At 36.0% G+C, this 25,791-nt stretch overlaps 1 protein-coding gene across 3 annotated transcripts in view; it reads left to right on the top strand.

Moving 5' to 3' along the window:
* KAT6A (lysine acetyltransferase 6A) overlaps positions 1 to 25,791 on the top strand; it is a 114,034-nt gene that overhangs the window by 69,326 nt on the left and 18,917 nt on the right. For all 3 annotated transcript variants that reach the window (XM_047090644.1, XM_047090642.1, XM_047090643.1), the window contains exons 8-9: positions 4,860 to 4,978; positions 19,267 to 19,382. In XM_047090644.1, coding sequence (XP_046946600.1) covers positions 4,860 to 4,978; positions 19,267 to 19,382 — 235 coding nt within the window. The remainder of the gene's footprint in view (positions 1 to 4,859; positions 4,979 to 19,266; positions 19,383 to 25,791) is intronic.

Genomic DNA, 25,791 nt, shown 5'->3' with positions numbered 1-25,791 from the left:
AGTATAGAGAAAAGAACAAAATTTTTCTACTTCAAATCTTGGCAAATAGATTTGTAATTTTTCATGAATTATACTTTAAAAGAGAGAAAGAGAGAGAACTACAGCTTCAGATAATTTACTTATGTATCAGGCTGTTTCCTACTTTTCATTTATTTCCTTAAAATTCAATTTATTGAAACTGAAAAACAAAAAAATTCATCATTTCTCCTACCCTCTACCTTACCCCCTTCTTCTGGCAACCACCAATTTGTTCTGTTCTGTGTATCTAGGAGTTTGGTATTTATTTATTTATTTAGTTAGTTAGTCAGTTTTAGATTCCACATACAAACAGCATACATGGTGTTTGTTTTTCTCTGTCTGACTTACTTCACTTAACATAATGAGGTCTGTCTATGTTGTCAGAAACGGCACGATTTGTTTTTTTGGGGGGGTTAGTTTTGCAACATACCTACTTTATTTCATTTCAGCACAGCTGGTGGTTGGGTTAGGAATTGCTAGGTTTTTGTTTTTGTTTTGGCTGAATAAGATTATACACTTAGACACACACTGCAGTTTCTTTATTTATGGACACTTAGGTTGCTTATATATCTTGGCTATTGTAAGTAATGCTGCAGTGAACATGGGGGTGTACATATCTTTTTAAACTGTTTTTGTTTTCTTTGGATACATACCCAGAAGTGGAATTGCTGGATTGTATGGTAGTTCTATTTTTAAGTTTTTGAGGAACCTCCATAATATTTTCCATAGTGGCTGCACCAATTTACATTCCTACCAGCAGTGCAGAAGTTCCCTTTTCTCCACATTTTCACCAACACTTGTAATTTCTACTCTTTTTGATGATAGCCATTCTGACAGGTGTGAGGTGATACCTTCTTGTGTTTTAGATTTGCATTTCACTGTTGATTATTGATGTAGAGCATCTTTTCATGTACCTGTGGTGGTAAAAATGTCTGTTCAGATCTCCTCATTTTTAACTAGATTGTTTTTTGCTATTGAGTTGGATGAGATCTTTATTATTTTGGATATTGACTCTTTTTTGGATATATGATTTGCAGATATCTTCTTACTCAGTGTGTTGCCTTTTTATTTTGTTGTGCAAAAGCTTTTCAGTTTGATATAGTCCCACTTACTGATTTTTGCTTTTGTTTTTGCTTTTTGGTATCAGATTAAAAAAAAAATATTGTTAAGAACTGTTGAGGACTTTACCACCTATGTTTTCTTTTAGGAGTTTTACAGTTTCAGGTCTTAAATTCAAGTCTTTAATCCATTTTGAGTTACTTTTTGTGTGCGGTATAGTAGAGTTGTGTAGCTTCGTTCTTTCACATGTGGCTGTCCAGTTGTCCCAACATTATTGAAGAGGCTATCTTTTCCCCCATTGTATATTCTCGCCTTGTTTGTTGTAAATTAATTGACCGTATATGCATGGGTTTATTTATGGGTCCTCTGTTGCATTGATCTCTGTCTGTTTTTCTGCCAATATTGTACTATTTTAATTACTATAGCTTTGTAATGTAGTTTGAAATCAGGGAGCTTTTTTTCTCAAGATTGCTTTGGCTATTAGGGGTCTTTTGTTGTTCCATACAAATTTTAGGATTGTTTTTTCTGTTTTTGTGAAAAACCTCATTGGCGTTCTGATGGGAATTGCATTGAATCTATCAGATGGCTTTGCGTAATGTGGACATTTTAACAGTATTCTTCCAGTCTGTTAGTATGGAATATCTTTCCATTTTTTTTTTCATTAATTGCCTTCATTAATGTCTTATGTATATCTGTACAGTGTTTTGTCTTCAACATACAGGTCTTTCACCTGCTTGGTTAAATTTACTTCTAGGTATTTTATTCTTTTTGATGCAGTTGTAAATGGAATTGTTTTCATAATTTCTTTTTCTGGTAGTTCATTATTAATGTATAGAAATACAGCAGATTTTATATTCTTCAACTTTACTGAATTCATTTATTCTACATTTTTTTTTATGGAGTCTTTAGGGTTTTCTCTATATGTCATCTGCAAATAACAAGTTTTACTTCTTTTCCAAATTGGATACTTTTTATTTTTTTTCTTGCCTGATTGCTCTGCTAGGACTTTCAATCTGATGTTGAATAAAAGTGGTGAGAATAGGCATCCTTGTCCTACTCCTGATCTTAGAGGAAAAGCTCTCAGCTTTTCACCATTGAGGTTGATGTTAATTGTGGGCTCATCATATATGGCCTTTATTATGTTGAGGTACATTCCCTCTATACCTGCTTTTTTTGAGTGTTTTTATCATAAATGAAGGTTGAATTTTGTCAAATGCTTTTTCTGCATCTGTTAAAATGATCACCTGATTTATATCCTTTATTTTGTTAATGTGGTGTATCGTATTGACTTATTTGGGGATATTGAACCATCCTTGAATCTCTAGAATAAATCCTACTTGATCATGGTGTGTGACCCTTTTATTGTGTTGTTGAAATCGGTTTGCTAGTATTTTGTTGAGGATTTTTACATCTGTGTTCATCAGGGATATTGGCCTGTAATTTTCTTTTCTTGTGGTCTCTTTGGTTAAGTTACATTGGTCTCATAAAATAGAGTTCCCCATTTTGTTTTTTGGAAAAGTTTGAGAAGGATTGGTATTAAGTATTTTTTGAATGGCGAAATTCACCAGTGAAGCTTTTGTTTGTTGGAAGATTTTTGATTATTCATTCAAGTCTCCTTACTAGTAATCGGCCTGTTCAGATTTTCTATTTCATCATGATTCAGTCTTGGTAGGTCATATGTTTCTAGGAGTTAATCCATTTCTTCCAAATAGGCCCAGCATTTTGGTGTAGAATTGTTCATAGTAGTCTCTTGTGATTTTTTTGTATTTCTCTGGTATCAGTTGTAACATCCCCTCTTTTATTCATTTCATACTTAAATATGAGGCTAAGGTCCCTAGTTTTCAAGGTAGAAAAGATCTGTAGAGAAGACTTAATAGTGTAGCAGGTAATTCAAATCAGAGGAGAAAAAATTTGATTATCTATCTTGATAATTAAAGCTTAAACTGGTCTCGCTATTTAGTGCCTTAAGTTTAGAGAATGTAACCCTCTGAAGTAAGTAGAAAAGTCTCTGAGGAAAGTAGAAGAATGAGAATGGATTCTTGGTTCACAACGGCCAAAGGTGTAGTGAGTGTCTAATATACTGCAAGAGAATTTCTTAGCTTTGATTTCTTTCCTCTGAATTTCCCATTGGTAGTTGTATTCACTGCTTCTTCATTCCTACTTATATAAATGGTTGATTGGTCCAGCACAAGAGAGGAAATCCTCATCATTATCAGTTCCCTCTTTTTATGCTTGTATTGATTGGCTTTTCACCAGAGTGGCAATCAACTAATTACTCTTTGAGCATTCAGGTACTTTTCATGTCTTTATCAGCCATGTACACTGTAGCTCCAGTCTGAGTATGTTTATCTAAGAAAATATACAAGTCCTTTAGAGCTTAGGAAGAAAGAATCTAAAGCAGATTGTAATGAAAGCCATTTTTGAATAAACTGTTTGATTGGAGATGGATTATTATAAGAATCTCCTGGAAAGTTTTAGAAATAGAAATAATTAGAGCAAATGTGTAAAGTATATGGAGAATCAGTATTGACTTTTCTGCATTGGTGTGAGTTTTTGCTATAATTGGCTCTGTAAGTTTCTTATGAATTGTAGAGTTTAAGGAACAATCTGCACCATATATATGATAGAATGCTACTGAATGCCGTACTAGATTTGTGCCTGCATCCATCTGTGTCGTGCACTAGGGGGCATTAAAATCACAAAGGATCTTCAGATACATATTTTTCAATTTGGGAATATTTTCAGCAGTGAGTCCTTGTCCTTATTCTTCTTATACTAAGTGCACAGGTGTCTGTTGACAGCCTATATGTCTATTTAATTTGAAAAGAACTGTCTTTTCAGCCATACTCCTACAAAGAGGAAATTCGTCCGTCAACAGTGTCATATTCAAATGCAGAGGATAACGATCTACATAATCCCTCCAGTACTCCTTTCATGAATTTCCTTGCCCATCTGAGGAAGATGCGTCATTTATGGATGTTTATTATAATTTCTCATACTTACCCCGAGGATTATCATCTGTGATCCTCAGATTTGTGGAGTTCTGCTTTATTTAAAACGGCACCCAGAATGTGTGGGGAGTTACGGTAGTTATTTCAAAGGTTATCTTCTTGCTGAGATAAGAATGTACTGGCCTTATATTGATTGTGGAATCATTGAGAATTATAAAAGGAACGAATTTTCCCTGTTTTGGTCCCATATGATGAAAATCATGTCCTGGTAAAACATAAACAACTTCCATACTACTGAAGTATGAAAAAGCAATATTTGAATGTTGATATGTTAAATTCATAGTAAAACTTTTATATTCAGATTATTTCAAAGTAGGTTTCATATTCCTTAGACCTTTACTCTATTCTGATTTTGTATTATTATTAAGTTTTTATTTAAATTCTAGTTAGTTAACATACACAGTATAAAATTGTGTAATACTAGTTTCAGATATACAATATAGTATTTCAGCACTTCCATACATCACCACTTGGTGCTCATCAAACTTTTATATGTATTATACTAAAATCTAATGTCTTGATGAAGTTCAAATTTAGTTATGTGATAATTTTAAGAAGTTTTAGGACAGTTCAGATTTTCCATCATAAAGCAGATAGAATATGTACATATTATTTACTGATACATCTTTCTAGGTGTCCATTTACTCGTATCCTCTTCTTTTATAATATTAAGGTCTTTAAACTGAAATCAACACTTTTGAAATGTTTCCTAATTCATGTATTAAACTAAGGATAAAGTTAATAACATGTGAGCCCTTTCTTTATGTGCAGACAATCAGGATGGCTGGGATGGCAAACAAGAAAGTGAGGAACGGCTTTTTGGGAGCCAGGAAATCATGACTGAGAAAGATATGGAATTATTTCGTGATATCCAAGAACAAGCACTGCAGGTAAAGTTGGATATGCAGAGTGGACAATTAAATACTTTGGTCGTGAATGAGAAACAGGATTAATTGTATTGGGATAGAGCAGTAAGTAACAGCAATTTATTCATCCATCTGATCTGCAGATAGATGTGGTTTGTGCATATATGTAGTTCTGCTTGTTAAGGTATTCCTTTTAAACATTGTGACTTCTTTGGTTTTGCAGATAAACAGGTTGCTTCTGACTACCAGTATTAAATGAGTTTGGTGTATTTATTTTCTGTCTTATGTATGAAGAAGAGTTTGGGATTTGACCAACACACAAAAACCAAGCTCCTTCCAAGTGATAAAACACCCATTTTCATTACTTCAGTAAATATTTATTAACTGCTTTTGCCTTGATCCTTTGGGACATGTAGCAAAATATAAATGTATAGACAAAGAACCTGATTAGGCTTCAGATGCTGAAGAAGCCAATGTGAATGACAAGATTCCTTCTCTCAAGTATAGTCCTGGAGAGACTAAATGAATAATTTCATTCATGTAAAAAGTTTAATTATAGGGTACATGATGTTTTGGAAGAATAGGGAGCAAGCATTTGTCTAAGCCTGGGGAGGTCAGAGGATTCGTTGATGGGAAATACTATTTGAGCTGGTCTTACAAAGAATATGTAGGAATTGATCCAGATGACAAGGAATGGGGTCCTTTATAATCAGAAGGAACAAAAATGCAAAGACTTGAAAATGGGGGGAAACAAAGCATGTTTTCACTAACTTGTGGGAATAAATTTCCACATAGGATAAAGAGTACTGGGTGTAGATAATGACAAGAGATGAGATTGGAAAAGCACAGGGCTAGATCATAAAGGCTCTTCTATATTAAGTTCATTTATCTTGTGTTTTTTCTTTCTTTGCCACCAACTCACTATGTTAGCCAAGTTGAGTTCTATCTCTTGTCTTGAAAGTAAGAGTTTATAGTTTTATAAGCATGATACTGGGGATTCCTGTTGTGCAGGTGAAATTCTTGGGATTAAGAAACCTATTTGTGCATAGATTGTTTATGTAGATCATTCTGTGAGTATTTTTTTAAAATAACAATATGAATAGTCAGCAAACATTTACTGAGCATTCTACCATCTTATGATTTCACAGAGTGTTAACTTTGAGTCAGATAGATCTTCATTCAATTTGTGGTTTATCATTTACTAACTTCTACTTTGGGAAGGTTGTTTAACCTCTGAAAGCACATTTCTTTTCCTACCAATAAGTAAAACAAAGTGCTATAGGTACTATAGTAGAAATTCACATGGAGTTCAGTGGGAATTCAAAGAAGGAATTAGTAGTTCCTTTGAAGAACTTTTTTTACTGATTAAGTTGCAGACATAATGCTAATGTCCTTTTACTCTTACTTATTTGTGTGTATTTCCTAAAAACAAGGACGTGCTTGTACATGACCACAGTACAATCATCAAATCAGGAATTTAACACAGATAAAGTATATTATCCAACCTGGAGGTTTTATTCAAATTTTAGCAGTTATACCACTAATGTTCTTTTATAGCAAAAGGGGGAAAAGAAAACAACTTGCCCTGGTTCGTTTTATCTAGTCTAGGATCATGTGTTTCACTTAGTTGTCATGTCTCCTTAGTCTCCTTTAACCTGGAACAGCTCTTCAGTCTTTATCTTTCATGATCTGGACAGTTTTGAAGTGCGCAAATCATGTATTTTGTAGACTATCCATTAGTTTGTGCTTGTTTTATGATTCATCATGATTAGATTCAGGTGATCTACTTTTGGCAGAAATACTATAGAGACGGTGTGTCCTCCTCTCTGCATGATATCAGGAGGTATGTAGTATTAATTTGTCCTATTACGAATGATGTTAACTCTGATCACTTGGTTAAGGTAGTATTCTGCCTTGTTGCTTCCCTGTAAAATTATTTCCCTTCTATAAATATCTTGCAGCAATACACTTTGAAACCACGTAAATGTACCCTATTTCTTATCAAACTTTTATCCACTAGATTTAGCATCCAGTGGTGATTTTTGCCTGAAACGGTTGTTTTGTTGGTTATTAAACAGATGATATTCTAATTTCATCATTCCTTTTATGTCTATTAATTGGCATTCTAGTGTAAGGAAAGTCCTTTTTTTCTTTCCATTTATTCATTTCATTTAGACTTGAAGATTCTTATGACTTATAATTTGTTGCTATTAATATTTGTTTTGATGCTTAAAATTGTTCCACATTTGGGTAGGGGAGCTTTTTCAAGCCTGCTCCTGTGTCCTTTTGACATGGTTCTGTCATTTTTTTTTTACTTTGTCCGGTTTATTCAACTCTTTTTTTTTAATTGAGATAACTGATATATAACATTATACTAGTTTCAGATGTACAACATAATGATTTGATTTTTTTTTTAATGTTTATTTTTGAGAGAGAGAGAGAATGTGTGTGCACAAGTGGGGTGGGGGCAGGGGCAGAGGGCGAGGAGGACAGAGGATCTGAAGCTGTCTCTGTGCTGACAGCAGAAAGCCGAATGCAGGGCTCGAACTCCCAAACCATGAGATCATGACCTGAGTTGGACACTTAACCAACTGAGCCACGCAGGTGCCCCAACATAATGATTTGATGTTTGTATATATAATCATTCTTACTTACCTTTGACCACAGCAATATGTTCCAGGGTCTTACTGTTCTGGCTGTCGATTTAGCCATTTCTCTAAGAATCCTTGGTTTCTTTTACTGGAGAATGTGAGTAAATGGCAGTTTTGCCCTTTCACTTGCTCAGGTCCAGTGAGGTATTATTCTTGATTTTTTTCTCTCTCTTTTTCTATCTCATACTCCATATTTAATTCATCAGGAAATCCTGATAGTTTCCACCTTCAAAATATATACAGCTTATGACTACTTCTTACCACTTCCACGTCTACTACCTTAGTCAAAGCCACCATTATCTGTTGATTGGGCTATTGTAATATCTCTATACTAATTTCCTTGCTTCTACTTTTGTCCCTCACCCCAGTCTGTAGTCCATATTCTTTATACAGGGCCGAGAGTAAATATTTTCAAACTTCAGTTGGATCATACCACTCCTCTGCACAGAAAATCTTTAATGTCTTTCAGTCTTGCTTAGAATTTTTAAAACCAAAGTCTTTATCCTTTTTTTTTTTTTTTTTTTTCTTTTTCTTTAGACCCAGTATCATCTTGTGCCTGCCTGTTTCTTTAGCTACTCCCCTTGTTCTGGCCCTTGTTCACTCTACTCCAGCCACAGGCCTCCTGTTTCTTAGACACACCAAGCACTGTCCTGCCTGGGAGCCTTTTGTATTTACTGTTCCCTCTGCCTGGATTGCTGTTCCTCTAGTCTAGATGTCTAGTTGGCAGGGGTTGGAATAATAGGGTTGCAGAAAGAAAGATTGATAGAAAGAGTTAAAAGGGATGCTGAGGCCAAGTGGAGACAGTATAAATTTGTATCAACAGTAATCTAACTGTGTGTTTCTTGCACATTTTATTAAACTTGTGATTGTCCATGTGTATATCGGCACCATGGAAATAAACAGCTAGATATTTAAATTCTAACTGGTCCTTATTTTCATTGGCAGTGCACTAAAATTCTTAGGATGGTGGTATTTGTCCGTGAGGTTCATTCATTTAGTATTCATGTGCCTGGCATGCTATGAGAGCTGTAGGGTGAACAAAAAGACATAGACTGCTTTCACAAAGCTTTCAGTTGCATGAGTAAGACAATAGACAATCATATAAATAAATCTGTAATTACAAACTGATAGCTAATAGGAAAAAAATAAAAATGCAGCAAGAGATTATAACAGGAGCTTTCTGATCTAGATTGCTGGAGATTGGGATTCCTCTTTTAGGGAAGTAATAATTTACACAGAGACTGAAACTTAAAAGATGAGTAGAAGGTCAGCAAGGCAAAGAGCTAGAAAGAAGAAATGTTCCGGACATAAGGGTACTGCTTGTGTAAATGTTCTGAGGTACCTAAGCACTTGGTAAGTTTGAGGAACTGTAAGAAGGCCAGTATAGCTTGAGTACGATGAATAAAAAAGCCATATAAAATGAAGCTGGAGAGAGAGATTGAAGAGGTAAGTTAGGATTTGAGTTTTTATTGTAATTGTGGTAGGAAACCACTGAATGATTTCTAGCTAGGAAATAGCAGGATCATATTTACATTAAAATTTGTTTTTTCCTGGGGTGCCTGGGTGGCTCAGTCAGTTGAGCATCAGACTCTTGATTTCAGCTCAGGTTATCATCTCACGGTTTGTCAGTTTGAGCCCTGCATCGGTCTCTGTGCTGGCAGTAGGGAGCCTGCTTGGGATTCTCTCTCTCCCTCTTTCTCTGCCCTTACCCTGCTCATGTTCTTGTTCTCTCTCTCTCTCTTTCTCTCTCTCTCTCTGTCTCTCAAAATAAATAAATAAATTTTTTTAAAAAATGTTTTTTCCTGGCCACTATATGAAGAATGGAGTGGAATTAGGCAAGAGAAGGCACAGAAATCAATTTAGAAATCAATTTATTGGCTTTTTCAATGGTTCAACTGAAAGAAGACAGTAGCTTAGACTAGAGAGATGGCAGTGGAAATGGGAGAGAAGTGGATGGATTTAGAATATATTCTGGAGATGGAATCAGTAGAACTTGGTGATAGATTTGCTGTGTTGTTTGAGGGAGCAAGAGAACACTAGGGTTGACTCCCATGTTCTCTGACTTCATGGAATAGAGAAAGTGGGTTGAAACCAATTTTATTTTATATATTTTTTATTTTCATAGAGCTTACCATCTCGTAGGAAATGTGCCCAAAAAAGCAAATCCAGTATTTGCTTTTGAGTGATTTTATTGAGTAATTGGGTTTTGTATGGTGCATTACCTAAGTCAGTCAAGAATTACTGAAATGTTTATAAAAAGGGGGCCCTATTAATTGGTTTTGATTGTTTTTTGTTTTGTTTTGTTTTAGTTTCAGGAGAAGTAAGAATATCATTTACCTGGTACTGTGTTTCATTAGCTATACAATGAATATGTTCATAAAAAGAAAAAAAAAAGAGCCACCTCTGAAAATAAAAGCATGAAAAATTAGCAGTATAAGCTTTTGTTCTGGAATTTTTTTTAGAGTAATCTTATGGACTTGGAGTAAATGGTTTTTTTAAGAGTTCCACCACCAAAAAGAAGCATTTGTATTTGGCTCATCTCATTGGAGCATAGCAACCTTTCTGAAATATATACGATGATTTTTACGTAAAATGTCACCGAAGAACATGTTATATTTCCATGTTAATTTTAATGCTAATTTTGAAGAATTTGTGTGTGTGTGTGGTTGTAGAAAGTTAACAGAGCAATTTTGAAATCTATGTGGGCTATTAAAATATTTTTTTTCTTTGCATAAAGAATTGAACATTTATTAGAAATGGAATAAACTAGGTTCACCAAATCTCCTAACCTCATAAGGATTGTTATTACCATTTTACATATGAGGAAACCAAGACTTTTAGTTGAGTGACTTTCCTGAAGTTATATAACTAGTAATGGCAGAAGTGGAATTTGAACCCAGGCCTGTATGGCTTCATATTTTATGCCCTTTATCATAATAATATCCATATTACCCTGTTAAAAAATGTTATGGAGGCATCAAAATCATAAGGCATGTGCATTTATGCAAGTAGGGCAAAGTACATAGGAAGACAAATAGCAAACAGTGACATAAGATTACCAGTTAATGTAAGTCATTGCTGTATTGAATGATACAGATTGTTCCATGTGGCAACAGTATATACTAAGATGAGTAAGAGCTGGTGTGATCTGAGATGATTACAGAAGAAACAGGCTTAAAGGATGATTCAGATTTAGGTAAATGGAGAGAATGAGGGCTTCCCAGATAGAGTAACCAGCATTAAGTTGAGCTTTGAGGAATTAATGACAACTGTAAATGCAAGAGACGTTGTGATTATTGGTCCCATGAGATCAGCAAATACTTGTGGGCCTAATATGTGCAACTCACATTGTGGAGTTGATGTAGAAAACACAATAGCTGCTCATAAAGGTGTCACAATACAGGCAGTCCTTGCTTTGCACGTCACTGTGTTAATGGAAACATGTGCCTGTTAGAATCGTGTCCATTCTTTATACATTGCTGTGGTGACTGATATTTTGATCTCAGTTTAGGTATTCTTATGTTTCAGTTAACATGGCACCATGTAAAGTAAGAACTGCTTGTGGTTTAGTTTAATACGTAAAACAGTGAACTTTTGTTGGGCATTGGTAAGAAATATATTGAATTAGTAGTATAGGGCTGAAATTTGGAGGGCTTTAAAAGCTAGAAAGAGGACATTTGTCTTGGCATGCCAGGATTTTAAGGTAACCCCATGACTGCTTTTTTGTTGTTGAAATGATTTCTCTTTGGTACTGGTGAAATTAGAGATGAGGAGTGGGAGATTGTTTTAGTGTCTTAAGCCATTTGTTAAGTTACATATTAAAGGCTAATTAATTGTATTTTGAGTTCATTCATTTGACAGTTTAGCACGGTTTTATTGAGTATTTATTAAGATCCTGGTTAAGAGCCTAGGTATTAGAAATAGCCTGAACAGACCCAAATCCTACCTCTGCTAAGTGACCTTGGTCAAACAAGTTACTTAACAGGTTTGTTGAAAGGATTAAATGAGTTGATATTTGCAAAGTGCTTAGCATACCATTCACGTAGTGAGCACTAAATAAATGTGAGCTTCTGCTAGTTATCTTAGTGGTAAGTGCTAGAAATACTTAGATAAATAGGAAATGTGTCCCTGTTCTCCAGTTGAAGAGTCATTTATAAATAAAGCCATGTGGTTAGTATCCTTTTACTGTGTGTCAGGTACTGCATTCAACGTCATATATAAATTTTGTCATTTAGTTCAACCTTGTTACTTGTTCCTGTTTTACAGATGAAGGAACTGAAGCTTTAGAAGGATTGTCTTACCTAGAATTATATAGTTGTTGGTATCAGAGTCAATATTTGAACCCACAGTCTGACTTCTGATCCTTAACTCTTAATTTCTAGTTCATGGTCTGCTACCATAGAGATAGGCATAAGATGATATGAGAATGAACAGGAAGGCATCTGTCTAGGGATGTTAGGGGAGCCTTCATAGAAGAGGTGCTATTTGAGCAGGCTGTTGAGGGAATGAGTAAGAATTTACTATTGGGCAAAAGGAGGAAAGCATTTCAAAAAGAACAATTTGAGTGTGAGAAAGCATATTGAACCCTTGGAGCTGCATGTAGCTTGTTTGGCTGAAGTTCAAGTAAGAGATGAGATTGAAATGGTAAGGACAGACCAGATCGCAAAGTTCCCATGGTCCTTGTGAAAAAGTTTGCACTCTTTTTTAGTTACAGTAGCTCTTTAAAGTAGTTAAATAGCTCTTGAGTTGAAGACTTTTTAAAAAGAGTGACATGATTGTATTTGCTTTTAGAAACTCAACTTCAGTGATTCGGTAAGCATTGGATTGACGAAGACCTGGACAAGGACATCTGCCAGTCTGATGATTACAGTAGTCAGAACGAGAAGTGACTAGGACTGAATGAAGGTGGAGGAGATACAGTAGCAGAGATTTTGAGAAAGATTTAGGATAGAATGGGAAAAATACGGTGTTGGGAGTTGGGGTTGAAGGAGAGGGCAGAACCAAGTAAGCCATTGTAAGGACTATCGCTTTTACTTTGAGTTAGGTAGGAACTCTTGGAGGACTTTGAGTAGAAGAGTGACATAGGTTTTAAAGGATTACTCTGGCTTCTGTGTAGAATGAGGGGAAAATACAGAAACTGTGAGAACTTAGGAGGCTATTAGAATTATCCAAGTAAGAGATACAGTGGTTTGTATCATAGTGGTAGTGGTAGAATTGGAATTCTGATTATGTTTTGAAGGTGGTAGACCATTAGATATGCTGATGGATTGGATGGTTATGAAAACCAGGAATCAAGGATGATGCTAGAGCACAGTTGGAGGAAGGAGTTGCTGTTTGCTGAGATGTAGAAGAATTCCGGAGGAACAGGTTTGAGGGGGAAAAAAAGATCAGGAGTTTGATTTTGAGCGCATTAAACTTGAGATTCCTATAAGGCATTCAGGAGAGGAGATATCAAGTCGACAGTGGGATAGTATATGTCTGGAGCTCAAAGTGCAGATCTGGACTGAAAATTTAAATCCAGGACTTGTTAGCAAGTTGGTGGTACTTAAAGAAATGAGGCTAGATGAGGTCACCAAAGAAAAGGAGAGACCTTTGAGAAGTCCCTTTTTAGAGATTGGAGAAACTGTGAATGGCTAGGGAAGGAGGAAAAAACTTGGAGATACTGGTTCCTTACAAGCCAATTGAAACAAAATGTTTCAAGAAGGAAGGAATGGAAAATTATGCAGATAGGTCTGAGGACTGAAAATTGACCATCAGATTTAGTAACATGGAGGTAATCTTGAGAAAGTTTCCATAGTGAGGGAGGGGGAAGATGAAAATATAATTGGAACTGGTTTGAGAAAGAAAAGAGAAATTGGTTATAGAAGTAATATGGGGCTACTATTTTGAGGTAGTTTGCAGTGGAGGGGAACAGAAGGAGAATATTTGGGTGAAGATGTGAGGGCAAAAGAAGGTATCCATTTTTTTTTTTTTAATATGGGAGAAATAGCAGTAGTTTTTATGCTGATAGGAATGATCTAGTGGATAGAAATCTGATGATGCAAAAGAGGGAAGGGAACATTGTTGGAATGTAAGAGAGGATGTCATCTAATGCACAGGTGAAAGCGTTGGCTTTAGATGGGAGCATAGACCATCTAGACATAATATTAAGGAAAGGTAGGCTATGTGGGCACAGAGGGTAGACATACAGATGTGGCCTTGGAAAGCTTTGGAAGTTCTCTTGTGATTGCTTCTTAGTTTTCTAGTGTAGTAGAAAGCAAAGGCATTGATTGACAGTGAAAATGGGGTAAGAGGTGTGTTGGAGGCTTAAAGAGATAGGAGAAAGTATAAAAGAATTTTTTAGGAGAATTGAGAGAGTGAATGGAGTTAGAGAACCATCAAGGGCCCGTTTGATGTCAGTAGTTAAGAATTACAAATTACAAGTTAAGGGGCGCCTGGGTGGCTCGGTCAGTTAAGCAACCGACTTCGGCTCAGGTCATGATCTCCCAGTTTGTGAGTTTGAGCCCTGAGTCAGGCTCTGTGCTGACAGCTCAGAGCCTGGAGCCTGCTTCGGATTCTTGTGTCTCCCTCTCTCTCTCAGCTCCTCCCCCACTCGTGCTCTCTCTCTCCTTCAAAAATAAACATTAAAAAAATTAAAAAAAAAAAAAAAGAATTACAAATTGAGGGGTGCCTGGGTGGCTCAGTTGGTTAGGCGTCCAGCTTAGGCTCACATCATGATCTTGTGGTCTGTGGGTTCGAGCCCCGCATCAGGATCTATGCTGACAGCTCAGAGCCTGGAGCCTGCTTCCTGTTCTTTGTCTTCCTCTCTCTCTCTGCCGCTTCCCCGCTCGCAGATTCTGTCTCTCTCTCTCTTTCATAAGTAAATAAACATTAAAAAAAATTTTTTTTTAAATTACAAATTGAGTCTAGTCAATTTGTTCTGTGTTTTTCTCTGACCATATCCAGATGTTGGATTATGTGGAGAACTGAATTTAACGAGAGTTGCGATTTTGTTGTTGAATTGGGAGAATATCAGGGAAGTTAAGGATATATGTAGGCAAAGATGAAGTACAGTAAAAGACCTTGGAATTTAAGCTGGATAAAGAGAAGGAGGGCATATGGAGAGTGAAAAACTGGTAGATCATTGGATTATAGGTCCTGTGGAAAGAAGGGGTAAGAGGGTTAAAGACAAAATCCTAGATTTTAATCAGTATTTAACGGTAAAGCAAAGGAGATGTCTAAGTGTAGACGAACAAAAGAGACATAGGAGAAGAAAGAGACAGAAGTAGCCTGGAATCACATCTACAGTTCTGAGATCTGGAATCCTGAAAACTTAACAAAAAATTACTTTGGCAATACATTGTTGTACAACCATCACCATCATCAGTCTCCAGAATTTGTCTTCCCAGACTGAAACTCTGTACCCAATATACCATAATTTCCCATTCCTCCTTTGCCCATCCTCTGGCAATCACTATTCTACTTTGTGATTTTGAATTTACTGTAGGTAGGTCTCAGTGGAATCATAAAATATTTGTCCCTTTCTGGCTTATTTTACTTCGCATAACTTCTGTAAGGTTCATCCATGTTGTAGCATGTGTCAAAATTCCCTTACCAGAATTTATATATATATCACTTGATATATGTATATACCATGAACGTTTATGCATTCATCTGATGGACACTTGAATTCCTTTTACCTTTTGGCTGTTGTGAATAATGCTGCTGTGAACATGGATGGACAAATACCTGTTGAGTCTCTGCTTTCAATTCTTTTATATATTGCTGGTTCACACGAAAATTCTGTTTAATTTTTTTTTTGAGGAACTGCCATACTGTTTTCCACAGTGCCTGCATCATTTTACATTTCCACCAGCACTGCTCAAGAGTTCTAGTTTTTCCACATCCTCTCCAACATTTGTTATTTTGTTTTTGTTTTTTTGATAATATCCATTGTAGTAGGTGTGAAGTGGTATATCTCAAATGCATTTGCATTTCTCTAATGATAGTGATTTTGAGCATCTTTTCATGTGCTTACTGGCCATCTGTATATCTTCTTTGGAGAATGGAAAAAATTATAATTCATTTTGCAGTAAGATCTCATTTACCTAAACAGAACTGTTGGCAAAACATGGTGTTAACTGACATGAAACTATACATATTCTTACCCCATTTAATGTGAATATTTCCTATGCTTTGCTAAAGAAATACTAGTTTGTCTGATTATAGAGTGTTGCCCCAAATCCTACTGGGATTTCAGATACATATGTAATACTTCTCTAACATTAGAAAAATTCAAGATTCCAAAGCACATTCCGTGTGAAGGGTTTTGGATAAGAGTCTGAACTTGTAGCTTCACTTCTTTGGATTTCAGATACATATGTAATACTTCTCTAACATTAGAAAAATTCAAGATTCCAAAGCACATTTTGTGCCAAGGGTTTTGGATAAGAGTCTGTGAACTTGTAGCTTCACTTCTTTGGAAAACTGAATTCCCATTCTAAAAACCGTAAACAGAACTTTTGGAATTCAAAAATTAATTAATTGAGGGCAGTGCATCCTTTATATCTCACCCCTCCCATTTTGTTCTTTTCTGTCTTTATTCTTTACTGTTCATGCTGCTTTCCTGAAGTTTTTTGCCTCTTAACTTCTCTGAGCCTTTTTCCCCATCTGTGAAGTGGACATATTGTTTTCTACTTTGAGGAACAGATTGTGGGGATTAAATGAGATAAACAATATAAGGCATAGAGTCTGGCATAGTATCTGCTCCACAAATGCCAATTCTCTTTATTCTCTTTTTTCATGCTGTCTCCATTTGGGAGCATGTGAACTCATCCTTACATATCTCTTTCATCATGCAACTTCTGATCCCTAATGAACAGAATTATTTTTTATTACAGTGTTTCTATAGGAAAATGTTCAGATACTAGAAGACATCTCTTTTCTCTACACTTCACATTCTGATACTAATAATAAGGGTATAGTCCTACCCTCTATTCCCACTTCAAAATGCCATTTTCCCGTGAGGAATGGAAAGGGTAGGCCAAGGGGGAGCTATCTAATGGAAGGCAAGAGGAAGGGAGCAGAACTGTGTCAAGATCAGTTGAAGATCAGTTGTAATCTTCATGTTTGTACCAATCTGGACTTGGAGGGGACTCTGGAAGAGTTGCTTCTATACATTGGAAATTGGAATTAGATCAGCCATTTAGTGGAGGTGGAGTTTTTGCAGAACAGTAACCTTTCTTATAAACTCCTACTAATAAAAGTTTTATTATCTAGAATAGGCATATGTAAAGTTATCTTTTGGTTTAACCCAATTATTAGTGCATTTAGTGCCCCCCGCCCCTTGCTTTCTTATATTGAAAGCTCCATTCTGGCCAGGAATGTATGTTATCCTTTCAAGATGTTGGCATATTCAAATGAAAAGGAGGCACAGAGTGTGGCAGAATTCTAGTTAAAAGTTTTAAATATTATTTTTGTGCTCTACTGCTTTGGAAACCTTCATGTTTAATGAGAGAGTATTTGGCTGAAATTTAAAAATAAAATGACCTAGGAGAAGTGATGTAATTTAGATCGGGCAGTCTGATTTTGGCAAGGACTGGGTTAACGAGTGGTTTGGATGCACCTGTTGCTTCCTCACCGCAGAGAGCCTTTGTTAACTTACCTTAGTGAATGGAAACACAGCAACACACTGGCTCTTGAGGCTTTCACAAGGGAGTTAGAGATGGTGGTGGAGGACAGAGGTGGATGAGCGCATGTGCCAGACATTTCGTAGTGCAAAAAGGTGAGGATAGGTGAAGGCAGTGGGGGAAATCTGCTGTGAATCTAGTTCCACACAGACTCTCTTAGTTGCGGTGATGTGCAAACAGTTATACTGGAACTGGATATCCACTTTCACATCGGGCATCCGCCTGGAGGAGCGACGGGCAGCTGATGGGAAAGCCCTCAAAGAACAGGCAGTGCTGTGGCAGGTGCATCTTCTTCAACTTTTGTGCTTTCTATTTGATCAGGAAGTTAGATTTGTTTTCTGATACTTGGTCATTCTGATATGTTCTATCCTATTCTTATTGTTTTGAGCCTTGAAGATAGGTTAAAAGTTGCTACTTTATGAATTATAATACTTGATTCTGGAATGTAGTTTAAAGAACAGTGTTTTTAAAGCCTTTTTACAAAGTTCTATTTTGGTTTTGAGAAATGAAAAAATCTAATTTTAACCCTGTCTTGTATTTGGTTTTAATGGTTTTTGCATTTGGGAGAGTCCCAGTATTCCTTGGCATCATAACACAATTGATCCAACTAATAGATGTTTGTCTTTGTTTTGAGATGTCTGAGGAAGAGGTTGAGGTTTCTCACCTGGCTGTACTCCAGTATGAAACCGGAGATAAGTCCCTTGGCCTTTTTATAAAAGGGAATGGTTAGAAAGGCCAGGGAGAGTTCTCATGAGTTGTAGTGAAGAGGCTTCTTCCTTAAATGAATTTACATAAATAGAAAATACCTGGTCTCTTTAATTTTGTTAGAAAGTGTGTGTGTGTGTGTGTGTGTGTGTGTGTGTGTGTGTGTGTGTGTGTGTATCTGTCTGTCTGTCTGTGGTCTCCAGTGAGACTCTTAATATATTATCTCTGGTTTTTAAAGCATAAAATTGAAGGATAATATTGTTTATTCTTTTGATGAAGAGTTATTAATACTGGATTAGGCTAAATTCTAACTCTCTTTCTTAAGTCAGTGTTAATGTTAAATCTTAAAAATGAGTGTTTACAGAGTATTCATGATAAATGTGCATATAGTGCATATATATTATATACGTAATACACTCACCTATGTGTATATATATATGAATCTATTCCTGTATTGGTTGTAGAGCAAATCAAATTGCTCTTGAATTTAAGGTTTTAAAACTTGATCTTTGTGCTTGTCAGTAATGTCTTGTATTTAAATTGCTGGTGTGGACGTCATAAAGGCTTTACAAATTATTTTTCTTTTAGATAGTATAGTTCAGGTTATTGCAGGGATGGGGGGCATCGAGATTGTTTTCATTATAAACAGAAGGCAGATAAAAGGGATAACAGTATGTGTATAACAGTATTTTTTCCCTTTGGTTTAAATCTATAAAGAGCTACTAATGAAGGGAATTTTAGTGTAAAATGAATGGACTCTTTTGATAATTGTTTTGTCATATTCTTCTAATACTATCTACTTTCCCAAACCAGAAAGTCATTCTTTTCTCTGTGTGCATACATGTTTAGTAGGTCGTTTCTGTTGTCAGGTGAGGGAGGCACTGTATGTATGACGTGGGCGAGTGTGCAGAGCTCCCTCTTCCTTCTTGTTAAAAATTATGCTTTATCTTCTGTCCCCAAATGCCAGCAGTTTCTCTTTAATAACTAAGTCATTAAGGAAGTAAATTTAAATGCGGAAAATATTAGCAGTATTATTAAATATGGAAAATGCAATGAGACCAACTGCATTTGGTTCAAAAAGATTTATTAGCATTTTTGTTCTTCATTAAAGTACCCTGTTTACAAAGAATAAGACCGCTTATTTCAAAACTTGTTAGCTTATTTCTGGCTTTTTTTGTTCTTCTGTGGAATCCTAAGAAGATGTTTAGTTTCAGATTTTTTTTTTTTTATATCTATCTCAGTGTATTTAATTTAGCTAACTTTTGTGATGTATTTTTTGACTGCACAGAAAGTTGGAGTGACTGGTCCCCCTGATCCACAAGTTCGCTGTCCCTCTGTCATTGAGTTTGGGAAGTATGAAATTCACACCTGGTACTCCTCCCCATATCCTCAAGAATACTCAAGGTATGTTTTGAGAGACCCTTTACCTTCTGTTTTTAGATTCATAGAACTCCCAACACTAGATCTTGAGGACATTTTAGTCTGGCTCATCTTTATATATTTGAGGAAACTGGTGGCTTTTAAATGTCCATAGTAACAGGATATTTTGGCAGCCACTTAAACCCAGTTGGCTTTAGATTTTCTTTTTTCTTTTCTGTAACCTGTCCAAAGCTTTTTTTTTTTTTTTTTTTTTTTAATTTTTTTTTTTTTTCAACGTTTATTTATTTTTGGGACAGAGAGAGACAGAGCATGAACGGGGGAGGGGCAGAGAGAGAGGGAGACACAGAATCGGAAACAGGCTCCAGGCTCTGAGCCACCAGCCCAGAGCCTGACGCGGGGCTCGAACTCACGCACCGCAAGATCGTGACCTGGCTGAAGTCGGACGCTTAACCGACTGCGCCACCCAGGCGCCCCTGTCCAAAGCTTTTATTTAAAGTTGGAAACCTGACGCATGGTCACAATGACAAGGGGAACATTTTTTTCTTTAAGAGAAATTTGCCTTCATACTTCACCCTAAGAATTGGAGAGAGATTCTTACAAGTTTTACTGGGTAGCCATTTATCTAAATTTTTATGATTTAACAAACCTAGTGAATGGTTTGTTTTCCCAGAAATACTTGGATAAATGGTATACAGTTATGTTACATGTAAATAGCTTGGGTTTCCTGACATTAAAAAGTCATCAGTCACCAGCTTTTTGGGATGAGGCAGCATGTTTAGTGAAGCCAAATTGGTTTCATGACTCAGTTCTGACATTCATAAGCTGTATAACCTTAGAAGTTACCCAACTAGTCTGTACCTCAGTTTCCTCATCTGCAGAATGGGGATAAAAATAGTATTTACCTCATAGGGTTTATTTTGAGCACTGAGTTAAAACATGTTAATTGCTTAGAAAATGATTAAGTGCTCAAAAATGTCAGGTATTTTTTTTTCCTTTAGGGTTGAAATTAAAGAGTTGGAAAGTAAGATTTGGTCAAAAAATTAAACTTTGACATGTGACAGCTTACATTAATGTTCTCTTTAATCTGTAAACTACTTATATCTCAAGTTTCTCATTTAGCAGAGTGTTGTGAGGAATAATAAGTGCTCTGTGAGTTAAACATATGTTCAGAGTACTCTCGTTATTTGGCTTTTTACCTGTCTAGTAACACTGCTAGTCTAAGACATTAGCAAAAATAATTATAATGACATTAATTTATTTAGTACTTTACAGTATACAGAGATCTTTAACATGGGTTATTACCAGAAGCTGGGAATAAGCCAGTATATTTGTTAAAAAACTAAAACTCAGTATTGTTTTTACTTTTTCTGTCCGTGTAATTTGATAGTTGGTTTCCAAACCTAAGCAGAAGTAGAAAAAAAATGAGTGAGAATGTTGCTATAGACATAGACCTCAGTGACCAAAAAAAAAAAAAAAAAAAAAAGAAGAGAAAGCAAAACTTCAGGAAACTAACACACAAGTTTATAAAACAGCAGCTGAGAACCAATTATCGTAAGGTCAGTTAACCCCGAACACTATGTTAGATCTTTAAGGCAGCATTCTATTTATATCCTGGGATAACAACAATTAATATGAGTTTGTTAAAAGAACATTAAATTATATTTATTGGTGATTATGTATTTATATTTATATATGTTAAAAGAGGGCAGGAAATTCCTCAACTACCTACAGAGCTCAGGTACTCAAGGCAGTTCCTCAGGAGTTCTGGATAGCCAGAGAATTACAGGATCAATAAGAAATATGCTGAAGAATTAATTTCTTCATCAGGTTTAAAGTAAATTATTATTATAATTTATTTAGTGAGCTCTTTGCAAGCTATTCAAATCAAAAAAGCATGCTCAACTTAGGCAACAAAGTTTGTTCAACATGTGCATATATCAACTGTTGCACGGATTGTGGTACAGATAGACTGAAACCGTTGGCACCTTGACTCTTGTACTCAAGGGGAGGAGAGGAAATTGACTTAGAATAGAACTAGAGGGCCAGCCTCAGCACGCACTTTTAAGAGAATAATGAGAATGTAACCGTGAGGTTGTTGTCTTCTGAGATACGAAAAGGTTTCATTAAAAATGTTGCTTTTTATTCTGATTAGATTGTCACTAGAACCTGATTTCTTAATAAGATTTGAGGGAATTGGTTATCAGCTTATTCTTAATAAGCATTGCAGGCAGAAAAATAAATAACCACTAAGTAGGAATCATAGCAGACGGCAGCAGTGTGATAAGAACTGTAAAATTTATCAACTTTCTTAAATAAAATTTTAGACATTTTCTGTACATTTCCTTATTCTTTGTGCCGTGTTCCAAGAAAATATTCTGTAGTTTAATAGGTTCTTTAGTAATTATGACTTTTTCTCTATTCATAATTATCTTAGTTACATTGAAAAAATTCATATATTGGGGTGCCTGGGTGGCTCAGTCGGTTAAGCGTCTGACTTCAGCTCAGGTCATGATCTCGTGGTTTGTGAGATTGAGCCCTGCGTCGGGCTCTGTGCTGACAGCTCAGAGCCTGGAGCCTGCTTCGGATTCTGTGTCTCCCTCTCTTTCTGCCCCTCCCCTGCTCATGCTCTTTCTGTCTCAAAAATAAATAAAACATTAAAAAAAAGAAAAAAACATATGTCTAATTTAAACGAGTTTAGGCTTGTTTTACTTCTGAGTTCTATTAAAATTGAGTTGGCTAAAATGTTTAGAACTCTTAATGTTTTCCAAATAATAAACTTATATCCTTACTTTGTTAATGACTATTTACTATTCTTTGCCAAATTCTAAGTTATTTTTTTGTTGTTAAAAGTTTTAAGGACTTTTTTAAAAATTCAAAATCCCAAAGCATGCAAAAACAGAACAATTGGGGCAAATGAAAAAGAAAAGATCTCAGTGTACTTGTGTGGGTCAGTCGGTTAAGCGTCTGACTCTTGGTTTCAGCTCAGGTCATGCTTTCACAGTTTGTGAGTTTGAGCCCCACGTCGGGCTCTGTGCTGATGGTGTGGAACCTGCTTGGGGTTCTCTCTCTCTCTCGCTCTCTCTCTTTCTCTCCCAAAATAAGTAAATAAACTTAAAAAAAAAAAAAAAAAGAATCCCAAAAGGATATTCTTTTGGGAAGTGGGATTATGCGTTATTTCCCATAATATCCAGATATTTGTGTGTGCATTGTATATGAAGTAATCTTGCATCCCTGACTTAAAAAAAGCAAAAGAAAACAAAACAAAATCAACAACAGTGAAGCAGTAATGCTACTTTATGTGGAGCAGTATGATTAAGTCTTAGACATTGAATAGTGTAAACCAGAGTTTTAACCCTAAGTTTCTCCAGCAGGGCTGTGTGATGCTCATACATGGCAGACAGGTTCATAGAGAGCCCCACTCTGCCAATAAAACATGACATGGATGGGCTGAAGGCAAGAGTAACTGTGATCATGGGATATCCTCTACTCCCGAGTTGTTTAGAACTTAACTTTATAATAACGTTTTTACAGTAAGATCATTAAAATCCTAAAGGATAGGTTCTATATAACTGAGTAGCTTAGGAAGTTTCCTCTCCCTTTTGATCCTGTTCCTGACTTGATTTGATGCATAGATTATGTACAGCCTCAGTTACTAAAGACCAACATCCTTAAGGTCTTTGGATGACTGTTAAATGATGAAGTAAAATGAATGAAAGGAGAATAAAATTATTCATAGTCTTAATCATAAATTAATAGTACCTTTAGTTATCATCATTGAGCGTGGTACTGGACTAAATATCTCTGGAATAATTCTGTATAGAGGTGGATATTACTCTCTTCATTTTCCAGACCTGGGCCCAGTAAACATACTCAAGACCATGCAGTTTCCAAGTAGCAGGACCAGGATTTAATCTCACTTTTCTCTTACCACATTGCCATAGCTTTTAACCACTGAGCTTGTGCTGCTCCATATAGCATCTGTGTGTCTACCTTGATCTCACATAGCTTGTACCATAATCTTTTATTTAAGTAATATTTGATAGAATTTTTATTAAAATTTTACTGCAGGTGGACCTCTTATAAAGGCCACACAAATTGCTACTATCTTGGGCAATGTTCAGAAGCTAAGAAGATACTGTAGGAATTCCTGGGAAGAGTATTTGTATCATCTTAGAAGTAAGGGAAGCAATGCTTCTAAAGCACACATAGCTGCAGCCTAGTCCTGACTTCACAGGTGAGGGTGTCAGCAGAGTGGCTGATTTAGAATAAACTTTAGGTATGGAGGCTACATCCCATGATGCAGTTGATCTGGGCAACCATACACCTATTTGATAGTCAAGGACTAGGGCTGTCAGGAAGACAGTGACAAAAAGCAGCAGCCATCCTTAGGGCTGAGAGTATTCATACTCTATGACTATACTTCATTTGATGTGATCTCATGTTCTTCCTATATATTTTTTCAACAAGGAAACTTCAGCCATTTGTACTGTTAAAACTCCTGGAAAAACAAAATGTTTTATTATCAGATGATTCCCTTTAGACTAATAGTGTCATTCCAGTGGGCTTGGTTATAATAAAGTAAGAGGCTTTTAAAATGTTTTCAGCAAGAGCTGAATTGGAGTAAAGTAGATTATGATATTTGCTTTTACTTTGTTATTTTTCAAATACTAAGATTTGCTAAAGTTTTTTTTTTTTTTAATCAAGAAAATGTCATACATCTTGCTATTCCAAGGAAATAGCATGAACTTAAAATTCACCAGATAAGACTTGGCAGTAATTTTCTTATAGGTTTCATTGCTTCCTGTGTTTTCTTGAACAACTTGCTTACTACAAGAACTTTAAAAATTAGACCTTCTTTCATAGGCCTTAGGAAATAAGCTGTACTTTATTTTCATGTCTTTGTACCAAGACATAAAAGTTAAATTGGATGCTTTTAAAGTCGGCATTTATCTTTAGCATAATCTAGAAATTTTAGTTGTCTGTCACTCCTCTTTCCCTTCCTTTTTTCCCAGGATTTTATCTATGTTTCTCAGATTCACATTGTAGGGAATATTTAGTTGTAATATTTAGGTCTCAAAGTGAAACTGTGTTCATGGATTCTTCTATGTCTTCATGTTGCAGCAAGTTAAAATTGCTCATTGAAAATTTAGCACAGGTAAATAAAGGTAAGCAGTAGAGTAGTTGGAGGGAGGAGGATACCTTTAATTACATAGGGAGAATTACCTTCCACCTTCCTTTTTAAGAAGAAATTATTCAAAATCCACATATTCAGTAAAACAATCTGGCAGTTGTGGGTCAGCTCTGAGACTCAGGATATCTAGTGCCCACATTAATGATGAAGTTTATAATTGCGGCCATTTCCTTTTGTGATTTTTTTTTTTTTTTTTTTTAGTTCTGGTTGGTAAGGAAGGAAAAAGCTCAGGGCGCCGGGGTTCCTCAGTCTGTTAAGCAACGACTCTTGATGATCTCATGGTCATGATCTCATGGTTTGTGAGATCGAGTCCTGCATTGGGCTTTGTGCTGACAACATGAAGCCTGCTTGGGATTCTATCACTCCCTCTCTCTCTGCCCTTCCCCTCTCCTGCTCTTTCTCTCAAAATAAACCTTAAAAAAAGGGGGGAGGGGGAAGCCATCTATCTCACTGCCCTTCCTTCTCTGAGTAGTGGAATTTGAAGCAACATGCAAAGGAAATAAGCACAGTTGCCTAGGAAACCTTTCTTTTTCATGCCCTTGGTTCCTGTTTCTTGACTTCAGTTTATGATGTCATTTATTATTTGTTTTACTCAGTACCTTATTTTGGAATGACTTTTGTATTAATGATATAATTTCGAGTTGTATTGGTCTGTCTAATATGAGAGATGTTGGAAAACAGTATTAGATATTGTAGAGACTTAGAAATATTATACTGAAATAGTTCCCTCGAAGCTTTTAGTGCACTGAATGGCAGTTTTCACCCTTATTTGAGCATGAAACACTTATTACATACAGGACTAGTGTTTCCATAAATACACCTTGGCAAAGGCCTTGGTTGAATATTAGATGTTTTCAGATAAAGTATAATTAAGTTTTAAAAGTGGCCTCCTGGGGCATCTGGGTGGCTCAGTCCATTAAGCGGCCAACTTCAGCTCAGGTCATGATGTCACAGTTAGTGGGTTCAAGCCCCTCATCGGGCTCTGTGCTGACAGTGCAGAGCCTGGAGCCTGCTTTAGATACTGTGTCTCCCTCTCCCTCTGCCCCTCCCTAACTCGTGCTCTCTCTGTCTCTCAAAAAATGAATGAAAAAAAAAGTCTGTCTCTCAAAAAAATGAATGAAAAAAAAAAAACGTTAAAAAATGTGGCTTCCAAAGTGGTACTTGAAAAAATAGTGTGGTCTTGACACTTTAACAAGTTAGACCTTTTGTGTGTTAATCTTTTCTTTAATTCCATTGTAATCT

The sequence above is a fragment of the Lynx rufus genome, unplaced genomic scaffold, assembly GCF_022079265.1.
Source record: "Lynx rufus isolate CCGP_SWC_20201006 ecotype Redwood Valley unplaced genomic scaffold, mLynRuf1.p SCAF_3, whole genome shotgun sequence".
Lineage (NCBI taxonomy): Eukaryota > Metazoa > Chordata > Mammalia > Carnivora > Felidae > Lynx > Lynx rufus.
Note: the sequence above shows the minus strand (reverse complement) of the source record. Positions and strands in the feature narration are given on the sequence as shown.